This window comes from Mchenga conophoros, linkage group LG19, assembly GCF_057382185.1.
Source record: "Mchenga conophoros isolate Kocher_MC1m ecotype Shallow Benthic linkage group LG19, M_conophoros_male_GT1.1, whole genome shotgun sequence".
NCBI classification, from domain to species: domain Eukaryota; kingdom Metazoa; phylum Chordata; class Actinopteri; order Cichliformes; family Cichlidae; genus Mchenga; species Mchenga conophoros.
In genome coordinates, this window is record NC_140544.1 from 25,329,956 (window position 1) to 25,355,527 (window position 25,572).

General features: G+C 39.8%; 1 protein-coding gene across 2 annotated transcripts in view; it reads right to left on the reverse strand.

Moving 5' to 3' along the window:
- Positions 1–25,572, reverse strand: part of LOC146552382 (uncharacterized) — a 49,038-nt gene that overhangs the window by 495 nt on the left and 22,971 nt on the right. Inside the window, exons 1-5 of one of the 2 annotated variants that reach the window (XM_085257812.1) lie at positions 2,080–2,668; positions 1,928–1,975; positions 807–1,079; positions 228–368; positions 89–116 (exon numbers count right to left, since the gene is read on the reverse strand). In XM_085257812.1, the coding sequence (XP_085113938.1) occupies positions 89–116; positions 228–368; positions 807–1,079; positions 1,928–1,975; positions 2,080–2,125 (536 nt within the window). In that variant the 5' untranslated portion in view covers positions 2,126–2,668. Of the gene's footprint in view, positions 1–88; positions 117–227; positions 369–806; positions 1,080–1,927; positions 1,976–2,079; positions 2,669–25,572 lie in introns of those variants that run through there. The other variant, XM_085257813.1, reaches the window with a different exon arrangement.

The following is a 25,572-nucleotide window of genomic DNA, read 5'->3' on the forward strand; positions in this document are numbered from 1 at the left end:
TGTAAACAGAAATATTATCTGTGAATAGCTTGTAGCAAGAGTTAAAGTGCATGACTGAAGTGTGCATGATTCTTCTCTCCAGACTTACGTTGGTGTGATTTCAGGTCCAGGAACATCTTAAAGAAAAAGGAAAAAAAAGAGTCACAAAACATTTTAATTCATACTGATTATGGCACTCATTGCCCTCCATACTTGTAGCCCTCTATACAAGAAGAGCTCAGAGATACCTTTAACTGCTGGAGTGCTGGAGGTGGTCACTGTTCCACTGGTCCTTTGGAAGCCCAGCCAGAAAAAAATAACAGCAGCGATGATGATGATCAAGATCAGAAGAGAAAAGACGAAGGCTGTTATTCCTAAATTCTCTCCCACTGTTGGGAGTTGAGGAAAGAGAAAAGAGACATTAAGACTTGCAACTTCACAGCCAGATGATGCACACAGCATAAATAAAAGATTAATGAATCCAGTCAGTCATGATTGCTATCCATTGTATGATAATCATTTTACAGTTCGCTATTTCAGTTTAAAAGTGAAAGCCTTAAAGATTTTTTCCAGGTTTTTATGGAATAAATATAAATTGCTCAAAACACAAGTAAATACACCTAAAATTTATTAACATTAATAAATTGTCGAGTATTTAATTAAATGTACCATTCAAATTATTATTTTTTCTTCATTTATTTATCTACATAAATATATATTTATGTCCTATTTATGCAATTCTAATATTTATTTTTTATTTTTTAAATAAGCAGATTCGATCATCCTTATTTTAGTAAGTTTAGGGTGTGAACAAACACATAACCAACCTGTGGTTTGTGTTGAAATGATGTAAACTGTGTGGGTTTGGTTTGCGCAGTTGACAACTGAAGAACAGCAGCGGTACTCCCCACTTTGCTCTGGCTTGGTCAGGATCAGTTCCCTACTGTTTCCCTCTTTTTCCCAGGTCTGATTTCGCAGGCGTACCCATGACCAAGTCCCAGTCACTGATATTATGGAACTGCTGCAGTACAGGCTTACTTTTTGTCCTGCTGCAACCGGGTAGTCCGGCGTGGCCACCACCCATAGAGGAGGAAATGTTTCTGTGAAGGAGAGTGCAGAAATAACAGGAAGTTGAGGTAAAGCTGTAACCAATCAGATTTTTAAGCAGGACATAGATGTTGCATGCTGAATGCGTACATATAAACTATTTGCTGACCACAAAAGCGATGTAGTTCTAGAAATAGCAGTGTTGGTCTGTTGGTCACTCGGTTTACTCATTCAGAGAATGAAGTCATTGAACTTGAATGGTTTTTTTTCCTTTTTGTGCCACTGTACAGTTTTTTCCCCCCCAGTGAAATATTCAAAAACTCTTCTTCTTCATAAGAGGTAAAGCAAGCCATGGTGATGAAGACGAAGTCCTAACTGCTTTAGTGATCTTCTAGCTTTTAATGTGGTGCCATTTGTAAAGCATTGCTGTTGACCAAACTCAGTAAAATATGTCAGTAATATCTGGTAAAATGAATGGCAAGTCAACTGCACACGATCACATAGGATTTATTCCAGTAACTTAGGTGATCCTCCTGGGTTTTCCCTTTGTTGTTTATATTTGAATATGTGAAAAACTGTTAAGCAGCTCATTTAGTTTGGATATGCATGCCTAAAACAGGATGATCTTTAATAACTTTCCATTGTCATCATAAAATGTTTGTCTTGTCGAATATTTTGGGTCAGGTTTAATTACCTTCAATGCCAAAGATAGTTCAGATCCTCTGCTCCACTTAATGTTTAGTTTTAATTATCAAATGTTAAATCATAAGAAGGGTGTAACATGTTATTGAACAGCTCAAAATACTGCAGTACACAGCAATGTTTAGGTTCACAGAGCCACCAGCTTAATTTCAATCATTTGATTCGATCTATCCTTCCAAAAGTTCAGAGTCTGTATTACCTTTGTGAGTCACTGGAGCTGTCGGGGAACTCAGAGTGTGGTTTTGGGCTATAAGTGCAGACAAAATAAGAGGCAAAAATTATTCATGACAAAGCATTAGAAGTCCACTTTCTAGATTCTGTTTTAAAATTAAATGGAAGAAATGTGCTTACCTGTACCCTCAAAGGAAATAAAAAGGAGAAAAAGGACAGGCAGCATGTTGTTTGAGATAAACAAGAAGCAAATACTGCAGTTACCTCTGGCTAACAGGTAGAAAAATGAATCACTGTGGCACTTTAAAATATAGGTGAAAGTGGGGGGGAAGTAAAAGACTGGCAAACTGAGAGAAGGGAAGTTTAAAGTTCCTTTATACAAATAATCAACAAAAAGAGAGAAATAATAATTGGACTCTTCAATCTTCCATACAGGGGAAACTGTGTGCAGTGTTTCCACTGCCTGGCAATACGAGCAAAAAGCAAACAAAAAAATATATATACATAAACACAAATGAGAAGAGTGATAAACAAAATGGACTGAAGCTTGAGCTTCCAATCAGAAATGTGGACTGGAGAATTCAGGGACTGATCCACTGCTTTTCTGACTGCCAGATGACCCACTCTACCACCTGAGCCGCAGCCACTGATTAAAAAATCCCAGGTCTCACTCACAACAGCCTTAAATCCATATAAAGAGCAGCTGCAGCCCCCTGCCCGAGACTGCAACATCAATCTTTTCCTGACTGAATGTGAAGTTACATCTCAACTCAAGTTACATTAATCCAGCTTTTTGAGTACTTATGATTTTTAAGACATTGCACTTCTTGGTCAACCTGGAGACTGGAATATTGGAGGACAAAAGAAAAAGTTTCAGACCTAAAAACCTATTTACAGAAGATGAACACTTTCTAGAAGTCATGTTCTTAAGAAACAACAAAAAATCCAGCAAAGAGTTGATACAGGAACTGAAAGTGAAATGTTTTCAGTGGAAGGGTCGCTGAGGATCTTAAGGAAGGGAAACAGTGAGAAAAGTCTGAGGTCTAATGGAGTGATCAATCCAAATTTTTAATTTCTGGCCCGAATTGTCGGAGAAGATCAGGAAAGAGAGTTTGAACAGTGAATGTCTACAGCCATCTGTGAAACACGGTGTAGGCCGTGTCAGTGGTGTTTGCGATATTTTCAAAATATCTGTAAATAAGATTTGAAACCAGCATGCAATAAGATCTGGAAAATGCGTGATTCACAACATCTTCACTTTCAGCATGAAAACGATCCCGAACACACTGACAATGTGACAGTGTGTCAGAAAAATCACACGGTGGAAAGAAGATAAGATAAGATAACTCTTTATTGTCATTGCGCAGTCATACATAGTACAATAGTACAATGAAATTGGAAAACTGTCCTACGTCGGCACTACATGTAACTGTGGAGATACAGAAATTCTTTTAAGATAAGATAAGAGAGATAAGATAGAACTTTATTAATCCCTCGGGTGGGTTCCTCTGGGAAATTCGACTTCCAAAAAAAAGCACAGCAACGACCGAAGTTACAGTTACAGAATTGTTTTATATATATATATATATATATATATATATATATATATATATATATATATATATATATATATATATATATATATATATATATATATATACACACACACACACACACACACACACACACACACACACACACACACACACATATATAAATACAGAGACAAATATAAATAAAATATACAAAGGGGATAAATAGAATAAATAGGAATAAAAAATAAAAATACAAGTGAATTGCACATTTCAAGTATTGAGTCTATTGCACTGTTGACTATTTACAAAAAGTATTGCACAAAAGGTATTGTACAGTGAGGTGAAGAGGCACTACAGCTTAGTTGTTCCCCCCTCCTTTGTCCTCCTGTTTCCTGTTTCCCCTCCCTCTCCCCTCCAGAGAGGAGTTAAACAGTTTGATGGCGTGTGGAACAAAGGAGTTTTTAAGTCTGTTAGTTCTTGTCTTGGGGAGAAGCAACCTGTCACTGAACAGACTCTTCTGATTGTTTATGGCCGTGTGCAGAGGATGCCCAGCATTGTTCATAATGTCCAGCAGTTTCCTTAATGTCCTTTTCTCTGCCACTGTCACCAGAGTGTCCAGCTTCATGCCGACCACAGAGCCAGCCTTCCTGATCAGTTTCTCCAGCCTGGATGAGTCCTTCTTTGCTGTGCTGCTCCCCCAGCACACCACAGCATAGAAAAGTACTCCAGCAATCACCGACTGGTAAAACATCCTCAGGAGCTTCCTGCAGATGTTAAAAGACCTCAGCCTCCTGAGGAAGTACAGTCGGCTTTGGGCTTTTTTATACAGGTGCTCTGTGTTGCATGACCAGTCCAGTTTATTGTCCACCCACAGCCCGAGGTACTTGTACTTGTTGACCACCTCCACCTCCTCCCCCTCTATCTGAACCGGCAGTGGACCTTCTCTGGACCTCCCGAAGTCCACAACCAGTTCCTTAGTCTTTGAGGTGTTGAGTTGCAGGTGGTTTGAGTGACTCCATGCGACAAAGTTCCTCACCAGACTTCTGTACTCCTCTTCCTGATCATCCCAGATACACCCCATGATGGCCGTGTCATCTGCAAACTTCTGAATATGGCATAATTCAGAGTTGTAGCAGAAGTCAGAGGTGTACAGGGTGAAGAGAAGAGGGGACAGCACAGTTCCCTGTGGTGCTCCTGTGCTGCTGACCACAGTGTCAGACGTGACACTGCCATATAATCTGCATCATTATAATTGCATTACAGTTTTTGCCCGTTGCTTGAACACATTTGGCAAAACGTCGCTCATTGTGCCAAAACTCTAAACACAAGTAAACACGACACAACACTGGGAAATATACCATACACATCTGTGCCAAAATGAAACTCTACTCCCAAAACCTAAACTCTGCTGTCAAAACCTAACATTCCTCTGTCAAAATGTAACTCTGTTGACAAAATGACACATACTTGCATCATATGCAAACACTTACAGATCAGGGGGAACACACTAGTCTTCTTTACATAAAACACTGCAGTCCTTGATTTCCATTGTGTATTCAGAAGGCACATTTACAGGAGACACATTTCCAAACAACCAAAAACGCAAATAGACCTACTCAATAGTGTACATCGCAGTACCATGAATTCAGATAAAGCAAAAAAACCAAAAACAAAAAAAAAACCATAATACAGTAATAGAAAAAACACTATACTGTAAACAAAAAATCATGACAATTGTGCATACGTGGGCTCATGGATCCCGCCGTCTGTTGGGGTCTGGCCACAGGACCTCATCAACATCGCAAGCAATGTCTTCTCCCGCTAGGCACTGGGGAAAATATCCTCTTCCATGTCAAAACCATCCATGGATTGCTGTCACCTGAATGTCGCCGCATTGCTCAGGTCGAATCCAGCTTCATCAATGAAAATGTATTCATGAGGCTGTGCAGCTCCATCCATGGCCAAGATTCTCTGAAAAAAAGGGGAACATGTCACTGTACTACAGTGCTACACATACAGCACCCTCACCCCATCACACAGGTACCTGTGTAGCTCTCAGAATAGATCCATGTGGTACTGATATGGTACATATTCAGCTGCTACTGGACTTCACCAATACTCTATTGTAAATGTAAGGGACAGTTACACGTACCCGTACATATTCAGCTCGAAGTCCTTTGACCCTGTCACTGTTCCTCTCGAATGGGACTCTGTAGAGCTGCTTCATGGTGATGCTGTGTTTACCCAAGATGCGTCTGATGGTGGTGATGCTCACATGGTCTATGTTGCTGAACACTCGCCTGTCTGCAAGTATTTTCCGTCGTAGCTGGTGGAGACGGATGGCATTGTCTGCCCTCACTAGGTCCACAACAGCAAGTTCCTGCCGTTGTGTGAACAGGCGTTGGCGTCCTCCCCCAGAAGGTCTTCGAGTCATTCTAGAGAAATACAACCACATATTGTCATCGGTTTGCTTATTTTTCTTACAGTACTTCACTGTATATACTGTATCATCCACTGTACAACACTGTACTTCAATATAAGTAATCATGGTATGTTTCACAGAAACTACCACTTTGGCTGCAAAAGGAGCATTAGCACCCCGTACACTTGATATGGTAATGTGATATACTGTAGAACAGTGCTATAAAACCATCTGAGTAGAGCAGAAGGTATGGAGGTGAAGACATACCTGTTTTCTAGTCGGAATGTTCGTATTACAGATGCCACTGTGAAGCGGCTTAGATGTGGGTGGACTCTCTGCCCAGCTTCCCTCATAGTCAGGCCGTGGTTGATGACATGGTCCACCAAAGTTGCTCTTATTTCATCAGAAATATGGGTCCGTTCATGGCCTCTTCGGCCTTCTCCTCCTCTTCCTCCTCCTCCTCTACCTCTTCCTCTTCCTCTTGCTCTCCCTCCATCCATGCTTGCGAAGTTCTTGAAATGGCTACGCTGAGGGCTTTTTGTAGTTGGCTAATTGGTGTTCGGTTTTGCAAGTAAGTGCCTTCAGGTGTGTATTTGAGTGGTTGCAATTATCCGATGTGTTTTGTATTTTGGATACATGTGTTTTCCGAATGGCACCCTGACATTTCATTTTGTGAGCGAAGTGTCTTATGTATGACATAGAGTGTAGCATGCAGGACCATGTGTGTTGCATAAAGGAGTAGGAGTGTTGCATAATTGGTACTGGGGTGCAAAGCAGCGCTTTTGTTTAAGGAATGGGTACATGTGTTTGAGGTATGGTAACAAAAGCTTCACGTTGTGTTACTTTAGTCTGAGCATGGGTTTATAGTGTTCAAGCAACGGGCAAAAACTGTAATAACATTCTTTACAGCATTATTTCATCTAATAATATTTCTCACAGTATTGATACTGCATTAAAGTTGTTTATTGAAGATGTCCATTTGAGGATCCTACCATTATGTTAACTTTTATTACAAGTAAAAATTTGAAATATTTTATACACATTGCATATCTGTGCTTATTTTGAGTTGATGTTCGGTTCATTAAGGGTCTTAAGCTTCACTGGCGTGACTGTCCAGGTGATACATGCTGAGGGAAACTAGAACATAGAAGGATAACTGCAATGCATGCTTACAGTACATATAATACATATAATCTAGGAATGTGTCCGGCCTGAGGCCTTAACTCATTTGGTGTCTTACTATATTTTATTCTACTTGGTAACAGATGATCAGAGTCAATAATTAGCCTCAGAGACCCTGAGGGCTTGAAGTTTATTGCCTTGTATGGAAGGTGTTATAGAAAAGAGAAGTTCTATGTCTGTTTATAGCTATTACAGTTTTTTCTGATTGCTTAAGCACATTTTTTGTAACTATTGGCTAATTTTGCAAAACTCTTCACACAAATAAGAAAACCTGTCACCCAATCATCAAAACATTGTAGTTCTCTTGCAAAAGCAAACACAGCTAGATTAACTCTTCACACCTTCGTAAAAATGGTGTTTCCGTATCAAACAGTACACACAAGCTATCATCTACTAAGCACACAATGCGCCAACTGCACACCGATGGTATGAATACAAAACACATCTGGCGTTTGCCTTCCCTGTGCACAAGGTAGGCTATGTCAGTTTGAGCTCATACTTCTGTCATAGATCCATAAGCATAGAGGGATCCAAACTTCAAGTACTGGTGTTTAGTCAAACACATCAAAACAAACACAAGTGTTTATTTCCAAGTATAGGATTATTTGCAATCGCCATAATGACTATATGGGTTACTTGGTCTGCAGTGAACATGCTTCCTCTGCCCCCTCCTCGTCTTCCTCTTGCTCCTCCTTGTCCTTGTCGTCCTCTTCATCCTACTTCTTCACCTCCACGTCCTCTTCCTCGGCCTCCTCTACTTCTCACTCTTTCTGCTCCCACCATTGTACTCCGCACACACAGCTTACCTGTATTATAGTGCTTAGGCTGATTGCAAAGTGAACTAATTATCTAAGAAAGTTTTCACATGTGAAAGTGTGCCAGACAGTTGGCAAATTAGTGTTAATGATAGCCATACATGTGTATACTTTTGCTAGGAGTGTGTTGGAAATTTGGAAATTGAGTGTTGTGCAGTGAATTGTGCCTACAGTCTTGCAAAGTGTGTGTTACAAAATTGCAAACTGAGTGCAAAGCAGTTTTTGTGCTTTTAGTTTTGCACACTCAGTGAGTGGTTTTGCTATAAGTCTGACTAGTTTTGGAAATTGTGCTACAGGATTCACAGTTAGTGTTTAGGCATTCGGTAAAAACTGTAAAGATGTACGATAAACTGTGACTAATGCCTGGAACCTATTTTAATACGCCATGGGGGGGGGGGGGGGGGGGGGGGGGGGGGCGTGTACCCCACTGCTTTATAAGTATCCACAACATGTATTTTGGTCAGAAGGCATATCTTGATGTTATCTCCGGGCTGTTAATAAACTCAACGTTTGATTGCACTTTTCTGGGGCCTCCGTGGTTTGTGACACTGCTCTACATTGATCGATTTTGCGACATAACACGACACGATACGACACATCACAACGCAACACAAACAACACAACACAGTATAATAACTTAGTAATAAAAAAGATTAATAAGTGTATTTGTATTGCACGCCATTATTATTGCACATTAATTATTATTGCACCTTGTTATAAATATAAATATTATTATTATTACTGTTTTTACCGTTGTTAACCCCCCCAAAAAAAGTCCAGGTACGTAGCCAGTCAGATCAGCTATTTGCATTGATCAGGGCTATTGCCCTGTCGTAAAAGCTGTCCTTGAGTCTATTATGTTCGGGACCTCAGCAGCCTGAACCTCCTGCCAGACGGCAGCAGCTTAAACACCCCGTGTCCTGGGTGTGTGCAGTCCCGTAGGATGCTGCGTGCCCTCTTGAGACAGCGAGTGCTGTACAGGTCCTTCAGGGAGGGAAGAGGATGTCCAATGATTTTTTGGGCCATATTGATGACCCTCTGGAGTGCCTTTCTGTGTGCTGTGGTGCAGCTGGAGAACCACACACCGATGCAATATGTCAGCACACTTTCAATGGAGCAGCGGTACACTGCAAAAAACGATTTTCAAGAAAGTAAAAAAAACCTTGTTTATGGACATTTTTTCTTATTTTTTGCCTAAAAAGAAAATATATTCTTAACAAGCAAGTTTTGGACAAGAAAATAAAGCTTATTCTAGGAAAATATGTCTAACTTTTCCTTAAAAGGATATTTCAGCTCATCTTGAGCTTTATTTACCAGTTACAAGGCATGACAATGGTTTGGTTGAATTTCCAGAATAAAAATAAGATTATTTTTCTCATTTCAAGAGTAAGGGCATTTAAACAGCTGCTCAGTTTAAGAAATGTATTTATTGACACTAAAGTTTAATATAATTGCTGTCAAGTTTGACACAATATGCAGTATATGAACAAAGGCAGGAACTAAAAGCACATGGTAAACATAAAATACAGGCCCATTTGAAAAACAGAAACAGCACAACTCATTCACTTTAGGCCATGTCAAACAGAATAATAGATCAGCATCAGTATATCTATACTATGGCAATGCTAAAATCGCATTCAACTGTCAGAATTTATAGGAAAACAACAACTTCATTTTAAAAATTGTCACAAAACTGTCCAAAACAATAACCTGAAAATACAGTTCATGCATGTAAAGCAGTGTACCTTTTATAAAACATATGTTGAGCTCACGTGTAGTCCAATTACATCACCCAGGTAATATTTCATGACCGCACATGTCATATCTTTGTGTGTGAAACTGTAATATGGAATGGAATCTCATATCATATCATTGTTGGCTGGCTTTCCACCACTGAATCAGTCCTGTATGCCCACATGTTACTCAGATTTCTGTTCACTGCTGATGAGGGTTCCCTCCTAGAACTGCAATTGAGATTGGTTGATTAATTGACTAGTTGCGGATAAGGAAATTAAATACAAGGTACACTGATAATTTCTAAAAAATTTTAATGTCAGAAATATACTGCATTTTATAATTTACTCTAAAATATGCATGTTTTCAAGCTGAGTTTAATAAATGGATATTCATTTAATGCTCATTGCTATTTGGCAGCTTAACTGTAGTTTAAAAGCCTTGAAAAATCCTCAAAAACCTAAAATGGGAAAGCTAAACTAAAGAACACAGGAAACATGGAAAATGTTGCAAAAACCTTACAACCTTGAACAAGGAACATAAGACATGAAAACATCAGGGAGGGAACACAGATGATAACACAGGAGAGAATACAGACGATCCGACAAAGACCACACTAAATATACACACACAAAAGGAAACGAGGAATTGGCAGACAGGCACGAAACACAGCTGACACTAATCAGATGAGAAGAGACCAGGAGGAAGCAAAACAGAATACACCGATGCAGGGCAGGGACTATCAAAGTAAAACAGGAATAAACACGAATATCGAACCAGGGACAATACACTGAAGACAAGGGAGGTACAGAGAACACCTAAACACTGGAAATAATTAACAAATAACTAGGAAACTAACTGACACAATGAATATTAATAAACACAAACAACCAAGGAGACTGCGGACCATGACAATCGGTTTATTTAAAACAAAAGTTTAAAAAAATACAAAATGTTGTTTTCTCTAGTAGAAGAAATTAAACACTATCAGAATATTCTTTATAAATAGATAGCATTGTTGTGGATTATAAGGAATAAGCATTAACATATCTACTGTTAAGCTGTAAAAACAAGTAGACATCTAACATGAATATTTTATATGATTATTTTCAAAGATATTAAAGTATATAGTCAGTCTCACCTTACAGATTTTTGTGTCCTAATCGATCCGCTGCATCGTCCATTGGCAAGGTGGTCGGAGTGTGTTCGAAGAATGTGATACCAAAATTAGCTGTAAACACGATATTCTTTGACACATCCATCTATGCCACAATCTTCACGGAAATCTGGACTATGGCTATGTGCAGAATTAATATGACTCAGTAGGGATTTGAGGGTCAGACCCACAAAAACGATGTAGATAACACAGCGCCAAATCATTTTGTTTTACTGGTCTGTGAACTACTTTTCCCATAAAGTCAAGATAACCAGGATTATTCCATTATGGGGTAGGAATGGCTATCCTAATTCAGTGCCTTATAACAGCTGTAGTAAGTAACAGCACCCACACGTCAGTATTTACAGAACATAATCTAACTAAATAGTCAAATATTTAAATATATATCATTTTATAGGTATAAAAGAGCGAACTAAACCATTTCCGTACACAACCCCATACTCCTGAGTTGGTACAGCCCACCTCAGTGAGTTACTGACCCATTGCTGTGTCAATAAAAGCGCAAAATCTAAGAGTGCTTTTGCTGTCTTAATTTAAGATGAATTCCCTTATTTTTAGTAGCTTTTTGAAGAGATGGTGTCTTATTCTCAGGAATTTTTGCTGATTATTGTTCTCAGAGTCGAAACATAATTCTTATAGTTAGCTCAATCAAGAAAGAAACAATTCAGTTTTAAGAAAATTTGTCCTATAGTAAGGTGTTTTTTTTAATGTGAAAAATCTAAATTAAGGTGTAGAATCTTAAAGTAAGCAAATAATTCTTGAAAACAGCTTGTTCAAGAGGGCATAATACTCATTTTAGGTGCAGATTTTCTAAATATCAAAGTGTCTTTTACTTATAATAAGTCACATTTTCTTCAAATAAGCATACATTTTAGACAATTTTGTCTAGTTAAAAGGCATATGGCAGTTAGATTAATTTGCTAGTTTTAAGAATTCTAGTCAAGCAACTTTTGCTTACCCCATTGGCAGATTTTTTTGCTCAAAACAAGAAAAATTTGTCAGATTTAAGAATATTTGGCTTGTTTCAAGTATAGCTGTTTTTGCAGTGTAGAAGACGGTCAGCAGCTCGTTCTTCAGGTTTTCTGAGGATTCTCAGAAAGTGGAGATGCTGTTGGGCCTTCTTTAAAACCACAGAGGTGTTAGAGCTCCATTGGAGGTCTGTGTCTATGTACACACCCAGAAACTTGAAACTGGAGACTCTTTCCACACACTCCCCGTTGATGCTGACAGGCTGCAGCTCAGACTTCCTCCTTCTGAAATCAACTACCAGTTCTTTTGTCTTGGTGGTATTGAGGTCCAGGTTGTTATCTACACACCAATCTGACAGCCTCGGAACTTCAGCTCTGTACGCCGTCTCATCTCCCCCAGGGATGAGCCCCACCACGGTGGTATCATCTGCAAACTTGATGACTGCGTTGTCTGGGTGGGAACTAACACAGTCATGTGTGTACAGAGTGTACAGTAGGGGACTCAGTACACAGCCTTGTGGAGAGCCGGTGTTAAGGCTGAGGGCTGAGGAAAGATGAGGCCCCACTCTAACTCTCTTGAAGAAGAGCTTGTTCATGAAGTCTGAAGGAAATATATTACAAGAAGCTTGCCTAAGAGACCTCAGACGAAATGAAGAATAATATAGAATATGAAGAAAGAGAATACAGAAATGAAGAGCAAAAGCGGTCATAACAAATGCTGTTTTTGCCTCATATACTGTATTTATTTGTATGCTTGCACCTGTTTCAATAAATCACACCTAGTTCCTTGCAAAATACAACAAGAGATGACCAAAGACATCAATAGTACTTACTTATGACTTACACCTTCAAAAATGTTGCTTTTATTTTAATCCATGACTTATAATACCATAATAATGAGTCACATGAGCTATTTTCTAAATGTATTTTGAAGCGTTTCAATCTGGGTACTGCTGTTTTTGTACCTTCAATGGCCCACATCCATTATCTCATCACTGGTTGTTGATCTTTGTCCCTACTGGTAGTGTAGTTCTACACACAAAGTGCTATAGAAATTAGCTGACTGTCAGGTTCATGTATATGCATTGTTTTTGCAAAGTGAAGCTTCTGAAATAGGAAGTGGTTACTCTTGCATAACTTATCTGTTGCTAAAACAAAGCAAGAGCTTCAGATCATTTCTGCACAACAAAAACATCGAAAGAGCCAGATGGAGTATTTTTAAAATCCACATCAGTGGAAAGAATGACTTAATAATTCTAAATTCATAAAGCTACCCCAGCTTTCTTTGGGTGAGAGCCTGGGTACACCATGGACAGGTTGCCAGTCTGTCGCAGGGCTAATACATAAGCTGTGTCCCAATTCAGGGGCTGCATTTGAAGCCAGGCACAGCCAGGTGATGAAGGCTGTTCCAATTCGGCTGCACCAAATGCGACCAACAAATTCATTTCCTTGAATTTAAAGCATGGGTTGGGTGTATCCTTCGTGCCTCAACCTATCCCAGAATTCATAGCCAATTCCAGTTTCCAACAAGTGGCAGCAGCTACTTAGTTGTAATATTACTCTTATTACTCTTTTTTCAATACTTTATTAATTAAATTATTATTTAGAATTTGTCCCAGTGTCCTGTTATATTTTAGATAGCAAGGGAGACAGCTGGTGACGCAAATCTGAAGGTTAGACCGTCCCATTTCACAGCCTTGCACTTCGGGCCTTCTCAGTCTTCGGAGGCCCTGGCCCACGTACAGGATGCAGACCTTTACCTGAATTGGGACACAGCTAGAGACAACCATTCGCACTCACATTCACACCTATGGGCAATTTAGTGTTTCCAATTAACCTAACCCCACTAACTGCATGTCTTTGGACTTTGGGAGGATGCAAAAGCATGCAAAAGACCTGGCCTGATGGTGGAATTGAACTCGGGACTGCCTTGCTGTGAGGCAACAGTGCTAACCACCGTGTCACCCAGAAAATGAATGAAAAAGTTTAAATGAAAATAAATACATGAATAGGACATATTGGGAGGTATGTGGTAAATAAAGAGAGAGGAAATGTGCCTGAAACGTTACTTTATTCAAAATAGACAACTTTTACTTAAAACTTTTTTTTGTGTGCGTAATCGTTGCCATTGTTTTGGTTAGCTCTGGTGTCAGAGGTTTTCCTGCAGTTTTAAGTGGGAGGAAGTGGCTTCAGTTGCAAATTAAAAGTGTTGCTAAAACAAAACAAAAAAAACCCCCCAGCTGTAGTTTGTTCAAGTCATCTCATGTTAATCTGATGGGTGATCTGATGAGCTGACCAGAACCATGTGATCATCTGGAGTAGAGCAGGGCGATATGGCCAAAAATATTTATCACAATATATTTGAAAATTTGCGATAACGATATAACTGACGATATAATTGATGCGAGACAAAATACAACTCCACAACATTACTAGCGCAAAAAGACAACCTTCCATTTATTTTCACGTAAACAAGAAGCTGGTTTTTATGTACATTAAAGCTTTATAAAAATGTAACAGTGCAAATGCAAATTCCTTGCTGAAAGTTTAACCCAAAGGCATTTCCAGTAGAAATGGGCTGACATATCCTGAGCATAACCATGTATAATATCCACTGAAGTTAAAAAGAGGTGCTTTGCAACATTAAACTGCAGTGTGCAGTACGCATTTTTCGGACCATAAGGTGCACAGGATTATAAGGCACATTAAGCGAAACAAAGCAGTCAGATAAATCAAACTCATTCTTCTTGCTTCCTCCACTTCTGTACCATTGATTCATTAATGTTGAATTCTCTGGCAGCTGCTCTATTCCCATGTTGTTGCAGTATATTAATGACTAACCTCGTATTGTGGACGGATTATCTCAGTTGTTCTCCTGACTGAAGTTTGGTCCGTTTACAGCATCCTGCCATGCGATTGCATTTGTCTCTAACCATGAGGAACCTTCACGTTAACTTTTATAAGTGGAAAAGTGTTAGTGTTCCTCCTCCAGCTTCACTGTTTATGTTATGCTAACATAGCTGTGTCGCTAGCAATCACGTAGCACATCATTATATACCAGCTAGCCCAACTTCAGTAACCCTACAAACGTCACTGCTGTTTAGTTTCCTGTCTTCATTTATGTTGGAAGTGATAGCAGAGCTGTACGTTTGAATTTTTTCAGAAATCTCTCAGTCAGAACATGCTATATCATGCTTAGGTAACTAGCGAAACTAGCGAGCTAACTTCCGCTAGCTTCCTGCTAACTTCTAACTCCGTTAAATGTAATAACTTTTGTTTTCATGGATGCCTGGAAGTTAAACTTTATAGTTACACCTGGTAAAGCAGCAATGCTGATCGTTTTATTAAAGATCAAAGAATTTAGACAGTTTTCAACTCTTAGTGATGCTGCAGTGTTGTTTGACCTGAAGTCAAATATACGGAGTTTGGGACCCAGATTACTCCCAGATTTAAGAGCATCTTAGTCCGACAAATACGACAATAACAACGGCCGCTTGCATGTTCTGCAAAAAAATGTGCTTTGTTGTGTATCTGACGGACAAACACCAAACCAGTTCCACATCACGGAAGTTGCACCATTTTTACAAACCAACAATCGGCCATGTGTGTATGAAAACAAAGGCACTGCGCATGCGCGTTTTACTCCCATTCTATCGCGATATTTCATTTTCCTATCGTTGCCTAACATTATACCGGTATTACCGTGAACGGTATAATATGGCCCAGCCCTAATCTGGAGATGCGTTTAGGGTGCCTAATCTGCTGTAAGACAAATAATGGCCCCACTAAGCACAAAACAGCTTGGGTGGTGTGTAACTGCTAAATGTTGTGAATGTTGATGGATCAAGTGCGTTTTGTTCTCTGCATTGTTGCATTGTTGCAAGAACGTGGAGGGGGTTCTTCATTATTACAATATGGAAATCATTTGCGGTTAAATTGTGAATTTTATCAGAGGTGTATTTCTCAGAAGTTCATAGTGAGCTTTGCAATAAAACCGAGCACTTTTGAAAGCAGCTGACTCAATTCTCACTAATCAAGTATACTGACGTGGGTTGTGCAAGCGCAGTGATAAAGACTGAAACCTGTCCTCTAGGAAATTACATTACATTACAGTAGAAACGCAGATATTTTCCTTGATACTGATTTTTTGTTTTTATAAAAGTGTAAGTTTTATTTTCATTTCTGCTAACTAAAATATTTTCTCACCTCACGCCACCCCACCACCTCCCACTAACGTCAGAGGGGAAACCACATGTAGATTATCAGTTCTTCTTCTCTGCACCTCAGACAGACACAGGAAAGAAAAAGTCCACTCCTTTGATGTTTCTTGCCAAAGTAGTTGCTGCTTTTAAACTCTTCTTCATATTAGTCTCTGTCAATAGAGATTACTTTGAAGGTCGATTTACCCTGAACTGCTAATGCTAACATGTGTCTTCTTATTAAACTCTCCCAAGCATTGATGCCTTTAAGTACCTTTAATATGCCAGTTACTGGTAACTTTAATAAATGTATGCTCTGTGGTAAAAGTGACTTATTAAAGTTTTATAATGGAATTCAAATATTTTGCACACGAAGAAACTTTTGAAGTTGTTGAAATTTTGAAATTTCCCACAGTTACATTTTTAAAAGAAACACCTATAAACTTAGGAGGTGTGTCCAAAAGTTTGACTGATGCATATACAAATTACATTAGTGTATCTGTCACGGTCCTGGGTCATTTTGACCCAGCATTTTCAGTTCTTATATTCCTTTGTATTATGGTTTGTATTCTGATCCTTTTGTCATGCTTTGTTTATTAGTATTATTCCATGTTTCAGTTATTTTTTGTGAGGGATTAGTTCTTAGGTTGTGTCTCTCGTTTAGTATAAGTTCAGTTCAGTGTCAAGTCTGTCTGTTTCTTGTTTCCCGTTTTATTGTGAAAGGTTGTGGCTCATCTCAGTGTGTCTAGCTTTGCTCCCTGTGTCTCGTTAGCCCAAACCCTCCCAGCTGTGTCTCCCTCGTGTTTTCCATTCCCTGTGTATATAAGCCCTGTGTTTTCCTAGCTAGCTGTGTGTTCTGCCTCCATGTTTCTAGTGTTTAGTGTGCTTTAAGTTTCACTTCTGTGTCTGAGTCCTGCATTTTGGGTCCACCACTCCTGCTTGCTTGCCTGCTACACAGCCTATCATGGTTTAAATGTGGAGAATGGAACAATTTCAAAGTAGGAGGATTAGGACAGACAGAGACAGGGTAGAAACCAAACTCAAACATTGCAGCAGCAATTTGGGTTGATAGCCTCAAGGGGGGGGGGGGGACATGGAGTGGTTGTCCAAACCACTCCATGTTTCTTTAAAGAGTCAGGAGCTCACAAGTCTCAGCCAGTCACTCTCTGTGGATTCACAGACGTACCTGCTCCTCACCTGCCTGCCAACTCCCCATCAGCGTTCTTCCACTTGTCATGGTTCCACCAAGAGTCTTGACTTGAGCAGGACACTAGTTATTTACAAAACCACTTAACTTGGAGGGAAGCTGGGAGTGAGGAGTGGTCAGCTGGCAGAGCAAGGGTCGATAGAGGGCACAAATGAGAACCATGCGGAAAACAGGTAAACAAGAACACAGAAAAAAAGAGAGCAAGAGCAGGGGAAGGACCACACAGGAGGACCGTGGGGTAATGACACTGCTCATCTTAAATCGCCACCTCCTAAACCACACCCCCTCCCAAGCTCTGCTCCAATGCGCAGAATACTTGAGTTGTGACTGAAACCCGCCCCTTGTCCTAACTGTCTGTCACTGAGCTTTCTGTAAACAAACCTTTTAAGGCTATTAATTATGGATGGAGTCCACTACTTGGATCAGAAAAAATGTGAAAAAAGTAACATCCAAAATCAAATCTTTAATACTGGCAGGGGCCTGGGCACAGAAAGGCATTCAGTAAAGTGAAACAATTTAGAAACTGAAACTTCCAAGAACAGGCAAAGAGTCTACAAACTGAATAGGAGAAAATGCAAAAATACACAAATCTTAAGCAATATGAGGAACACTGGATAGACAGAGTGAATGTAATGCAAGTACACTAATTATGAGAAGAATAGCACAAGAATTGAGACAATTAGGGTACAAAGTGAAAAAAGAACAAGAAGTAAAACTAGAAAGAGGAAAACAATCCATTAGTGAAACAGGAAGTAACCATAATATAAATAAGATTAAGACACAGAGACCACACTAAACATGGAGGGAACACGAGGGGACTGGAGCATTAAAGGGTAGACAGAACAGAGGGAGGCTAAATGGGAACATAAAGAGGGAACTAAAAGCACAAGAAAAACAAACAAACCTCAAACAGGAACAGGAGCCAAACTTAATAAACTCACTTTGTGGTGCGTTAGTATTCCTTTCTATAAGGTTCAAGAAAAGCGGATTACTAGAAATAATTGATAGATGTTAGGTAACAGATAAAAAAGCAGTCTTTGATAAGCTGCAAGTTGTCACATAAATTATCCGGTGCACAATACTTCCCCCTGAATTCTACTGAAGAAGTACAGACTCAAAGAAAATAGAAGTCGATGCTGATTAGATGTGCTTTCTAATTTATTGTTATGCCACTCCTTTGAGTCAAGCTTCATGTTTCAAGAGAAGACTCATAGCTTAAACTGTTATAACTGTGAGTATGCATTCACTTAATTCTGAGTGATTTTTAAACTGTGCATTACTTAACAGCCCCCCATGCTCAAATGCCATGCCAATGGAGGAGTCCAATGCAGTGCTATTTTTAATAGAAGTTCAACCAAGTTCTTGCTGACTTAAACACTATTTTTCTGTTTCTAATGTAACAAAAGACCGGATGTGTGATTGCGATCCACTCGTGCCCTTTGGCCAGCTACAACTTCCTCTTAATGAAGCTGAACTGCTGTCTCTCTCTGAAAAAAGGCAAATGGTGATACTGAAATGATCTGTCCTCATGTGTGCGCCTATTAGTTTGTGTTTGTTTTTTTTCCTCAAAGCCATTATCTTCATTATTCTTCTATTATTCATCACACATTCATTATTCTGGCTGCATTCGTTACCTTTTGGTTCTCACTTCATCCATAATTGTAGTCTTCTTGTCACAGGATAGCGATAAAATATTGTAGTGAAGCATGTGTGATTTGCGCTAATGCAAACCATAGTTTGTTTTCTTTTATCTTCGTGGACATAAAAAAACTAAGATTTAAACACTTCATTATGCTGATTTCACTGATCTGCAGAGGGCAGCATCTGCCCAGTGGTTGACGAAGCTGGTTGCTGTGTGTCACGTGAATCTCTGGAAGACTGAATGAGTCATCTTCTCTGAATAGGAAAAGCATTTACATCTCTCTACTTTGGGTGTACAGAAAACAAAAATTGAGAGATCCATTAAGAAAAGCAGAATTTTAAAGCCAGTCCATGTACACTATGGCCACTTTGTTAGGTACACTGATTCACCTGCTTGCATCTGTACAGTTAGTCACATGGCAGCAAGTAATTTAGGCATGTTGACAAGATTAAGACAACCTGCTCAAGTTCAACCTAGGTCAACCTTCAATAGATGAACTAAAGCAACAGAAGAACGCGAAACTGAAGCTACAATTTACACAAGCTCATCAAAACTAAAACTGGAATAATAGAAGACCCTGAGACTCTACTTTAAAGAAGGTGTTTTAGCCCCGCTAATCATTCTACAAACACAAAACAGTTTGACACCTCTGTGCCATGGCCAGAACCAGCCCAGTCCCAGGGATCGGGACATGAAGCACTTTGGAAGTCAAACCAAAGTCTCCAGTGAGCTCTATTTATCCCGTCTCAGAGTGTAGGTGAAAAGCTAGTTCACCCGTTCACTACCTCTCGGCAGAACTATTGTAATTATTTATTCAGGTTGTCCCAAATTGTTCCTAAAAAGTCTCTAGATAGTCTACAACGCTGCAGCGACAGTGCCAAAAGGGTAGAGAAAAAGAGAACATATTGCTCCCACATTGGCTTCTTTTGATTGTCTCCCCGTTAACTCCAGAATTTAATTTAAAATTCTTCTCCACACATTCAAAATCTTGAATAACAAGACCCCATCTTATCTTAAAGACCTCATAGTACCACATCACCTCAAAGGAGCACTTACTTATGCTTTTAGAGTATCTAAAAGTAAAATGGGAGGCACAGCCTTCAGCTTTCAGGCCGCTCTACTGTGGAACCAACTCCAATTTTGGACTTGGGAGGCAACGCCCTCTCTACTTTTTTGAAATTGGGTTAAAATGTTCCCTGTTGCTAAAGCTTACATTTAGGGCTGGATCAAGTTACCCCGAACCCTTATACTGCTATAGGCTCAAACTGCTGTGAGATTTATTGTAATACACTGTGATGCACTTAGCACTTTCTGTTCATATATCACTCTACAATAGCATGTCATTAAATTTTGTCTTTCTTGCTGTGCTCTTGTTTCTTTTCTCTTTCCCTTCACCCACCAACCGCTCACAGCAGATGGCTGCCGCTCCCTGAACCTGTTGAAGATATCTTTTTATTAAAAGGGAGTTTTTTTTCCCCAACAAACCATTGCAAAGTGCTTACTCACAGCATGATTAAATATTTCCTAGAATATTACTGTGGAGTTTTTACCATACAGTATAAATCACCTTGAGGAGACTGTTGTTGTGATTTGGCGCTATATAAGTAAACTGATTTTCACTTTTTCATATTCAGATTAATGGCAGACGTCACACAGTCTGAACTTATACCTGTAACATGTGGGTATAATAATCTTTGGCCACTTGGCGGCGGCAGAGTCGAGTAGTAACAAAATTAAAGTGATGAATTTCTCACCTATTATTATTTCACCTTATTTATGTTTATGTTACAGGTCTTTTAATTAGTTTAAATTATCCATCCATCCATTTTCTTATCCGGGGCCGCAGCCCAAGCAGAGAAGCCCAGACCTCCCTCTCCCCCGCCACCTCCTCCAGCTTATCCGGGGAAACACCAAGGCGTTCCCAGGCCAGCCGAGAGATATAAAATTATAATTTTCTTCATTTTTATTTGTAAAAGATTTTGTTGGTTATAACCTCCTAAAACCCGAACTCTTCCACGGCCTGCATTTTTAATTTCTCTTTGATATTTGGTCATATTGGGGCCCGATGAATGTAAAAACAAAGAATTACCAGATTTTTTTTAACCTTATTTTTGTTTTTAAGAAAAATAAGAGCCAAATATGAGGATATTCGTTTAAACTTTTGATAGAACAGTAGCAGGATAACATCCTCGTAAGTGGATATCAGGCCCTTGTTGAGCAAAATTCAGTATTTTGGTCTAAATAAGCCAAAATGTGATGTCCACATATGTGGACGCCAGGTCCTAGGAGGTTAATGAGTCTTATTTAATTCGCACTTCTTTTATGGGTTAAACTTGTATTGGATGGATTAAAAATTGTGTTATTTCTTTATTTTGTTTTTTTGTTTGCTTTTTATGAGAGATTACTGTTTCTTAATTGTTCTGTTAATTCACCGACTTGTCTGTTAGTGGATTTAGCCGTGCATTATATGTTATGCTGCACTCTGTGGAATGAAATGTGCTATGTAAATACAGTTTTGCGTGCTACAAAATAATGGATTAGAGCAGCTTTAAGAGTAAAGCAGAGTTTACGGCTACAAAACACTAAACCCTTGAGACCCTTTTATAATTAAGTGCCTTCATGCATTATGTTTTCCAGTTTCCTTGTGCAGCTCAAGTCTCTCAGTGAGTGCTAAACACACATGCTTCCACTGGATGGTGCTCAATGCTCAGGGTTTATACACCTTGTTTTTACATGTATTAAAGCCTCAGCAAAAAACCTCCTCATTTGATTTTTTTTATCTTTTACATACTGGCAGGCAGGTTTTCCAACTATGAAGAAGACTGCAACAACACAAGAATCTTTTTGTATGGCAGTGTGGCAGTAATCAAATTGTAACCATGCAGTTTTATCAGTAAAAAAAAATCCAAATGTATAAAACAGCTGCTTTTAAGCTTCTAGGTTAATTTTCTTCAGATGAATTCATGCGCTTGCCTTCAAATTGTCTCTGGCTTTGGGTGTTTTTAGCTTGCACTTGAATTAATGCTTCCCCCCACTTGTCTTTGTGTTCTGAACATTTGCCCGATGGGGGGGTTACAGTCACTTTATTAGGAGGGAAATACATTACTGTATTGTTGAGTGGAGAAAGCACGAGATTCAGTCAGAGATTTCCTCTCGGAGACAGTTGCTCTTGATGACCCAAATGAAATATGAAAGCATTATGTGTGTGTTCATGTGTGCGTGTACGCGCAGAAAGCTCGATCAGTGCACTCATCCCTGCATCATTCTTTGATGGATAAGTTTCCTCCCTCCTCTTGTCACGCGTTGGTTGTCACAGTGATGACGAGTTGCTTCCTTCTGCTTTTCTGGCGGGTGGTGGGTGGGATGTGACAGTCATATGGGGCAGCTGCCAGCCAGCGTCTCACTGCTCTTCAGCCCCCCGGTACACATGATAAACACCCTACCTTTTCTCCATTTCTCCATCTAATCTTTGGCAGAGCATCTTAAATCATGAGAACGATATCCTCTCACGTGTCTTTGTAAGCTGGCCTGCATGTTGCTTCATTAATAATAATAATAAACAGTATTAAAAACACCAGCAGAAGTGAGAAGAGCCATTACAGCAACATGCAACACAACAACAGAGTACATCTAGCGCTCAACTCCAGATGGGCTCTTCCTGTGCCAGGCAGGAAATGCAACTAGGCACCCTCACCGTCATATTTCATCTCAGCAGAGAACATCACTTCATCTCCGAAACATCAGACGGCTGAGCTGTAAATTTATTCCAGTTTTTTGTTCTCCTTCTCTGCATGGATTCTGCTCAAGTTGTTGTCAACATCAGCGAGGAGCGGCGGACTTTCAAACGTGAATATTTAGTCTCGGAACCTTTCCCCTGCCTGTTGCAGCTTCTCTCTGAACGGAATGGGAACGAGTTTACCGTCAGAGCACACACAGATGTGCACAGTGGCAGGGCTATCATGCAAACACACTCATCTGCATACACATGGATGCAACATGAATGATCTGCAAACATTCTTGCAAATATAATAATATTTAAAAAAGGAAAAAGAAAACGATTTCAAGTAAACATGTAATTTAAGCAGTTCACTATTTTTATGCCTAAAGAAATGTTTTCTGCAGGTGCAGAGGAGCTCTTTATGTTAGCAAGTACTGTCAGCTCGAGCTTTAACAGGAAAATAAAAGATGTAAAACAGGTGAAGTCACTCTCTCGTCTCCCCCTGCTTCAGACAGGCTTCTTGCTGGTTTTAGCAGACAGCAACATCACCTCAGTCTGACCACTTTCCATGGCTTCCTGATTGTTTAAGAATTGATTTGAATAATTTACTGATCAGTTTTTGGCTTTGTCCAAGGTTTACCCCGTCTCTTACCCTGTGACAGGTGAAATAGGCTCCAGCTCACCTGTGATCCTGAATTAGACAAGCATCAGGATGGATAGATGGATGATTACTTTTAAAGTACTTCTGGGGGGGTTAAATATGAAAAATGAAATGATGAACTTTGATCTTCAGACAAGGCCCTTCTGGCTGTTTTAAAGGGCCCCCATCAGGCAGAAGTCCAAAAAGTGATTTCTTTTAAAAATCACTTCTTCAAACGCTTTTTCTTTCAGCTTTATTTAGAAAATCTGATTCATTTTTAAAAACAATTTTTGCATGTTTGTCCTCACCGTTTTAACTCCTGACTATCCTGCCTTTGCTTATCTTTTTGCAATCCCTGCCTTTCAAGGCAGATGCATATATGAAGCTACTGTATTATAATTTACCAAATAGGTAGAGGCTAAAAATGGTGCAGAGGTATAATATCTTGTTTAGGCATGGAGTTTTAAAGATTAGGGACTTTAATGGTTGCCAAACAAGTGAAAGATCCCCGGTTTGATTCTGGGAGGAGATATAGATCCCTTTGGGGGTTGAGTCAGAAAGATACCTGCAGCCGAAAGTAGCTTCATGCAGGCAGAAAGGTTAGGATGAAGGATGTTTTTTAGCTGTATTTTGGGAAATATAGGATTCAGTAGGTTTAAAAAATAAAAGTCTGGCCTCTGCTGATTTTATTTTGAGCCTTTTACTGAAGTATCTTTTGCACATCAACATTCTCTTTTGAATCTCTTCTAGTCTGTAGACATCTGTAAGTGTAATAGTAAATTAAATGTTGCTGCACAGCAAGAAGGTCCTGAGTTCAATTCCACCATTAAGCCGGGGGCTTTCTGTGTGGTTTTCATGTTCTCCCTGTGTTCGTGTGGGTTCCCTCCGGGCTCCATTGCTCCCCGCGACCCTGAGAAGGATAAGCGGATGGATGACTAAATTTATGCTCAAATCTAATCTGTGTAATGTCATTTGACCTTCATTTAGCCAGAAGGGTCTTGAGTTTTAAAAACCCCCAAAAACCAACCAACCAACAAAAAATATATATGTATATATATTTTTTAAAGAGGAGAGCAAATGGCAGTCTAATTATCTTTCCATAACCAAATCACATTTATTCAGTTTTCTTCTTGATGTTTCCTAGAATCACAAGTATAATAATCCCTTTTTATCTATTTTGGCTTTTCTTTTTCATCCTTAATTGGAATAAGGAAGAAAAGAGAGGACAGATCAAGTTCCAGTAAATATCCTAGTAGACACTAATTCACACAAGGAGAATCGAGCAAAGCAAAGAGGGGGAAAAACGTTAAAAAGGTCATGCAACACCTGTGAAACACTCCAGTTTTTGTTGAGTTCTGCACATGTTGGGTAAGTGTGTGTGTGTGAGACTGCATTATCCCTGTGCTGCACAGTATAGATGATATGCTCAGTTCTGCCGTGTAGGCCCTGTGTTGAACAGATGTCACGGACGCTGATACTGTCCCCATGCTGAGCAGGAACAAATTACAGGCCGACACACACACACACACACACACACACACACACACACACACACACACACACACACACACACACACGCACGCGCACACACACACACACATGCAGCAAATACAACCTTCAGATTACAGATGGCCCCTATCAGAGGCTGCTGGCTGGATTTGGAAGATGTAAATACTGGGAGGGTAATCCAGCACAGGACAGAGGGGGGTCTGAACATGGGGCAGGACTGGCACCAGATGGTGGATGTGTGTGCATGATGTGTGTGTGTGTGTGTGCATTTTAGAGGGAATGTTAAGCAAGCTGAGGTTCTGACATTGGGATTATGGTGTTCTGTGTTTGATGTGCCACAGATGGACCTCTACTTTATTGTCCTCAGCACAAAACGCAGGTGGATAGTAGTGCTCAAATGAAACACCCAGATTCTCTTTCATTGTCTCCCTGTCCGTGCTGAACCAAGGCAAAGGGTTGTGAACTTCTCTTATTGGTAAACGAAGGCCTTCAATTAGCTCGACCTTGAGTAGCAGGCATAAGCAGAGTAAGTAAATGTGAGCATGAGCACAGTGAGGCAGGGAAGAAGATGGACGGAGACTAACACAAAGAGAAAGCTTGTTGTCATACAAGTGAAGCCTTGTTTCATTGTTTGACTCACAGAGGTCACAAGCCAATCGAGCTGGCGCATTACGATATGGTGTACCATCCTCAGGAACATTTTCTACCCCGCGCTCCTCCTCATTTCACCTCCTCTCCTCCTTCCTCCTCCAGCCCCCATCCCTTACACCCTTTTTGTCCTTGCCATAATTTCATCCCTTTGCACGTCATTAGCAAGCTGGCGCCTAATGAATTTCTTATCTCTCTGAATTCAGTGGCTGTTGTGATAACGTTTATTGTTTTCGGTTTTGCCATTCCCCACGCTGGCAGCGCTGCTGTGTATGCG